Below are 4,975 nucleotides of genomic sequence, written 5' to 3'. Positions count from 1 at the left end.
CTCCAGATGTTGCTCACGGCTCGCTTCACCAATGGCAAACAGGCAACGCCGGAGCTCCGTCACCACGAACCGGCTCCACCGTGTGTGCTGGTTGTAACTTTGCGCTGAGCGGTTGCAGAAAAAAAAAGGTGCCCGCGTGGGATGCTCTTCTAGCACCGCCAGGTCACCGGTGTAGCAAGAAAAACGATGGCCGGCGATTTGCAACCGGCGACATTTTCACAAGCTGGAAACAGCAATTTAGAACGATACAACCAGCTGAAACGAAAGTTGCAACCGGCGTTTCGAAAAGCTACTACCGGCGATCAAAAAAGATGCAACGAGCTAAGCTGGAAATGGGCGATTAAAAATGCTGGAACTGGTGTTTGTAAAAGATGCAATCGGCTTGTTGAAAAGCTGCAACTGGCGATTCGGAAAGCTACTACCGGTGATCAAAGAAGATGCAAACGAGTTGAACAGAAGTTGGAACCGGTGATTAAAAATGATGGAACTGGTGATTGGAAAAGATGCAACCGGCTTGTAAAAAAGCTGCAACCATTGATTTGAACTGGTACTGTAGAGATTTAATTGAGGCCGGGGGTCGCCGGAGATGCAAAGGACATGGCCGTGGGTTGCAGCATGACCTGTTGTAGCAAATTTTGACACCGACTGTAGCAAAGAATCGATGATGATCGTGGTGACCGGCGAGCCCTAGTGCTCCGCCAACACGAGGTTGTAGCTCCCGGCATTGCCGGTTGCAGCTCCCCACGACAAGGTTGCAACTTCTAGCGCCAGTAGTCCCCGCAGCCGGCGACCGTGGGTGTCGCCGTTGCAGCTCGCCGCGCAGTGGCCCTGGTCGTTGTTCCAGGAAGCCGCCATCCTCATCGTAGCTCGCAGCGGCAAAGTAGGCTTGGGCGGCCGCGCTCAAGGAAGGGAGCGAGGGAGGGAGGGAGGGAGCTGGGGAGGTGGAGATGGACGGGAAAGCAGCATGTGTGGAGATAGAAGGAGGTGGGGATGGAAGGAGCAGCAGCATATGCGTGAAGAAAAAAGGAGGGGAATGAGTGGTCAGCAAGGACGAACGGGAAAGGATAAGATCGCGATGAGCGATGCGTATGGTAGCTGCGCTAGGCGAGCGAGCGGTGTGACCGGCTGAATATTCGGCCGGTCCGCCGTTCCCAAGCGTTTTCCAATCAGAGGGCTGTGCGGTCTGGGTCGGCCGACCGGCGCCTAGCGTTGTCCCCAAATACATTAATTTTCTTGTGTTCTATCAAAAAAACAAATGATAACGTCCACATGTGTGGCATGTTTGCACATCGCTCGCCCGCCTTGATCCACGTTGATTATGTTTTGCATGAATCCTAAAGTGCCATGTGGGCATTGTGTTTCTGCGTTGGCCCACACGCCCCGCAACACACGGTTTGCCAGTTGCGCTGTGTGGGCGAACTAGTTTTCCGCTCATACAGCCACCACCTAATCCACGCGCGTATTGGCGAACTGTTTTTCGCCCACACGACACTCGTTCGTTGTTGGATGGCAACTGCAGTTTCACGTACATGAAAACTAGGTAAACACACATAACAACTATGGTTCGTTGCTTGACGACAACTGCAGTTGCGCGTACGTGGTAACCAGATAAACACACATGACAACTGCGATTAACCATATAGGCAAATATGGTTGGACCACACATGGTAACTAGGTAAACAAGCATAACAACTATTATTTGAGCATATGTGGCAAGTAGTTAATCACACACCAACTACCATAAATTAGATATGACAACTATAAACAGAGAAAGTTGTCATGCTTTTACTACTGCATTTGTCATCCTGAATAACTACATCTGCCACAACTAAATCGTCATCCCGCGGATACCTAACATAGCTACGCTAGGACGTGTGGGCATACTTACTTTGTGCCACACGCGCAGGGTGAGGAGTAGTAGTATTTATTGGGCGTGTGTCAGAAAGTAGCTACGCCCACACGTGTGTGCAACTCTAATTTTCGCCCACACACAGCCCGTGTCGGCTGCCTCCTGCTCATGCCACACACGGTGTGGACGGATGTCTAGTAAGCCACATGTGCGGGCGTTATCAGGACAAAAATATCACAGTTGGCAGCATAATAGCATATGGTCCACGGCTCAAAAGCGATCCAGGGTTCTGGATGTGGTCATCAATGATTGGGAAAAGGAACATGATAATGCAATCATATGAGTAGACAAAGCTTCCGGCATTTGAAAATTATCATAGGTAAAGGGTGTGCGGTCTTCTCTATGACAAAATTGATGGTAAGCTACCTAACCTATGTAATTAATGTGTAAGGTAGACCATCTCTGTATAACACTTACAAGCTGTGTATTATACTAGTAATAAGATCAAGTAACCTGGATGGTACATGGTTCGCAGTTTTGGGTAAAAAAGCTTGTCCTTGTCAGAGAAGCATCTGGGACAAACTGCTGCACATTTGCTCCATATAGCTGACTGAACATTCCGGCACCAGGAGCACCTCTTCTTTCAAGACTCCCTTCTGAGAAAATCCATGTCAGAACTCGGAGCAAACAAACTTACCGACCACAGGCATGAAACCCCTGATTCCATTCAGCAAGTCACCAGTCTTTTCCTTTTGACTATCCTCCACTCACGCAGTTTAGGGCAGACCTGTCATTTGGAAAAACAGGCACCAAACAGCACATGGTAAACAAAATACAGCATTTTTTTAGGACAAAAATACAGCACTTTGGATGCTAAATGCAACAGGATTATGATTACAGGACATGCCTAATTGAAGCTTTCTGGCTTCTGGATACAACCAATTTGGCACCTGCATAATCTTTAAAATATCACTTCAATCAAACCACTCAGCTTTGCAGAAAATAATAATTAAACAAAACAGAAATAGTAAAACATGAGCAAATTTTGTATCATAACGAAAATAGAATGATAATTTGAACAGGGAATGCACAGGAAGCTAAACCTGTTTAGTGGAAGGTCGCTTCAAATCAGCTCATTCACACAAGTGCATATTCTCACCAAGGACGTTTCCAGTGAGCATTTCTGTCTGCTCCATAAACTCGGCAGAATTGCTGTTTGCCAAGCTACCAATTCCCTCAAACTTGGGTTCATCTTTCTCAGCCACACATTTTAAAGGTGTGTGCACTGCCATAGTCTGGACCATACCATTGATAACACATGCCATTGAGCTTTCAGGACCAACAGTTTCATAAACCATGTGAACTGTTTCCACAGCTGCACAGCTTGTGCCTGATGCTGCAGACTCCTCAGATCCATGTGGTGAACTGGAGCAATTTGCTGATTCCAAATTTACATTGCCATGCGACAGTCCATTCTGAACTCCATTACAGAGGGCACTGGAAACCAATTTGACTGTGTTTTCGGATACAACTTTACTTACAATGCTTCCATATTCAGGTGGACTTTCCTCGTAGCCTAGGCATACTGAAGACCTTTTAACAGATTTACATGATTCACTGTGACCAGCTTCATCAAAATCACGCTTTCTCTTTAGTTGGCCCAACATAGATGCTGTCAGTGTGTCATCTTCAGTGTCATGTCTATCAGACTGCTCTTGCTGGTTTGCATGCATTGGTGGACAAGGTTTCTTGTAACCCTGTTCAAATACATAATAAGGGATCTGCTTCTTACGAACATGAGTGACCGCTAGGTCCATTCCAGACTTCCACAATGTGTACATTCCGATTTCATGCATAAACTCATCTACCGTTCCACGAATATCAAAGTTTTGACCATGTATTTTCATCCCTTCTTTCCTTGATAAGCCCATGTAGAAGGAGCAATGAGCACACTGTACTGTAGGATTTGAATAGTCACATGGGTAAGGATGGCATTGCAGCATTCCATTAGTATCCCGCTCTATCTGCATTTGATTAAAAATATATTATCACAGGGAAAGAAAGTATTCTGTGGTATCTTGGTCTAAAAAAGACCTGCTAATGTATATGTTTCTAATAAATATATGATCACAAAAGAGCAACTATAGTTAAAAACAAAAAATTGTGGGTTAAAATTAAGGCTTGTGAGCGATAAAGTTCTAAAATGAGGGAAACCTTCAAGGTCAGCTGCCTCAGTCGAGACTCAACCCATCCCTTCCAAAGCCGAAGATCATCATCATTGTCCGCAACAATGTCAACCACTAGATACTTCGTATATGCCTCGAAAAAAATAAAAGGCTCAAACAAGGCAGTCCAACTAGCCTTATTAAGGTCAATTTCCTGCATCAAAGATTCAGCAATGACGAATTGTCCTGAACACTAGGTCTGACGTATAAAGGTAAAAATAGTGTAATACCTGACAAATCTTATTACCGAGCTTAAATTGCTCCTTGATAACCCTCAATGTGCTAGAAGATACATTATAGCTAGAGTTCATGCATGGATAGCCTGGAGTTATGATAGGCATAACATGAGATCTATCACGAGGATTTTTACGTGGATCCCATACAGAAAAACCAAGGTCATCATTCTCAATGGCACAAAGCATCACTGGATTCGGCCACTGCCACTGCGTAAAAACTCTGAAGAATCTTGAGACCAGCATACTTGGTACAGCATTAGGATAGAGTTGGCAGATAAGAGCAACCAATATGGCCCAGTTGACACCCCCAAGGAAACCAGTAACCTAACCGAGAAAACTTTTAGATGCCAGCACGGTTCACTCACAAATTTAAATGGATCACAGATGATAAACATGCTTACATTGGAATAAACGCCCCTTCTCTCTGCCCAGTACTTCAAACACCTGAGTGTTGTCCGGAAATTCTACAAAGAATATGATTATTATAATGAGAAAGTGGAACAAGCATAAACAAATGGCAATTCCTGAATTAAATAACCTCAACATTTGGAACAAGTCGAAGAATCTGGTCTGCCACCCTGCACCCATTAAGACTTCGAACAGTTGATTCGTCAACACCACAAAGCACAGACCCTTCAGAGATGTTGAAATCCTGCAACCATATT

The 4,975-nt window shown here is 45.0% G+C and overlaps 1 protein-coding gene and 1 long non-coding RNA gene across 5 annotated transcripts in view; both read right to left on the bottom strand.

Annotated features, from left to right (window-relative positions):
* Positions 1-1,005, bottom strand: part of LOC119324269 — a 4,557-nt gene extending 3,552 nt beyond the window's left edge. Inside the window, exon 1 of the long non-coding RNA XR_005156832.1 lies at positions 621-1,005. This is a non-coding gene — a long non-coding RNA (uncharacterized LOC119324269). The remainder of the gene's footprint in view (positions 1-620) is intronic.
* A 1,184-nt stretch (positions 1,006-2,189) lies between these two features.
* Positions 2,190-4,975, bottom strand: part of LOC119324268 (nuclear poly(A) polymerase 4-like) — a 7,297-nt gene continuing 4,511 nt past the window's right edge. For 3 of the 4 annotated variants that reach the window (XM_037598034.1, XM_037598032.1, XM_037598035.1), the window contains 7 exons: positions 4,849-4,962; positions 4,712-4,774; positions 4,305-4,634; positions 4,064-4,228; positions 2,953-3,873; positions 2,757-2,799; positions 2,190-2,636 (listed from right to left, as the gene is read on the bottom strand). In XM_037598034.1, coding sequence (XP_037453931.1) covers positions 2,983-3,873; positions 4,064-4,228; positions 4,305-4,634; positions 4,712-4,774; positions 4,849-4,962 — 1,563 coding nt within the window. In that variant the 3' untranslated portion in view covers positions 2,190-2,636; positions 2,757-2,799; positions 2,953-2,982. Of the gene's footprint in view, positions 2,637-2,756; positions 2,809-2,952; positions 3,874-4,063; positions 4,229-4,304; positions 4,635-4,711; positions 4,775-4,848; positions 4,963-4,975 lie in introns of all 4 variants that reach the window. The other variant, XM_037598033.1, reaches the window with a different exon arrangement.

Source organism: Triticum dicoccoides, chromosome 6B, assembly GCF_002162155.2.
Source record: "Triticum dicoccoides isolate Atlit2015 ecotype Zavitan chromosome 6B, WEW_v2.0, whole genome shotgun sequence".
In the NCBI taxonomy this organism is placed as follows: Eukaryota; Viridiplantae; Streptophyta; class Magnoliopsida; order Poales; family Poaceae; genus Triticum; species Triticum dicoccoides.
The sequence above is the reverse complement of the archived record's forward strand: the minus strand, read 5'-3'. Positions and strand labels throughout refer to the sequence as shown.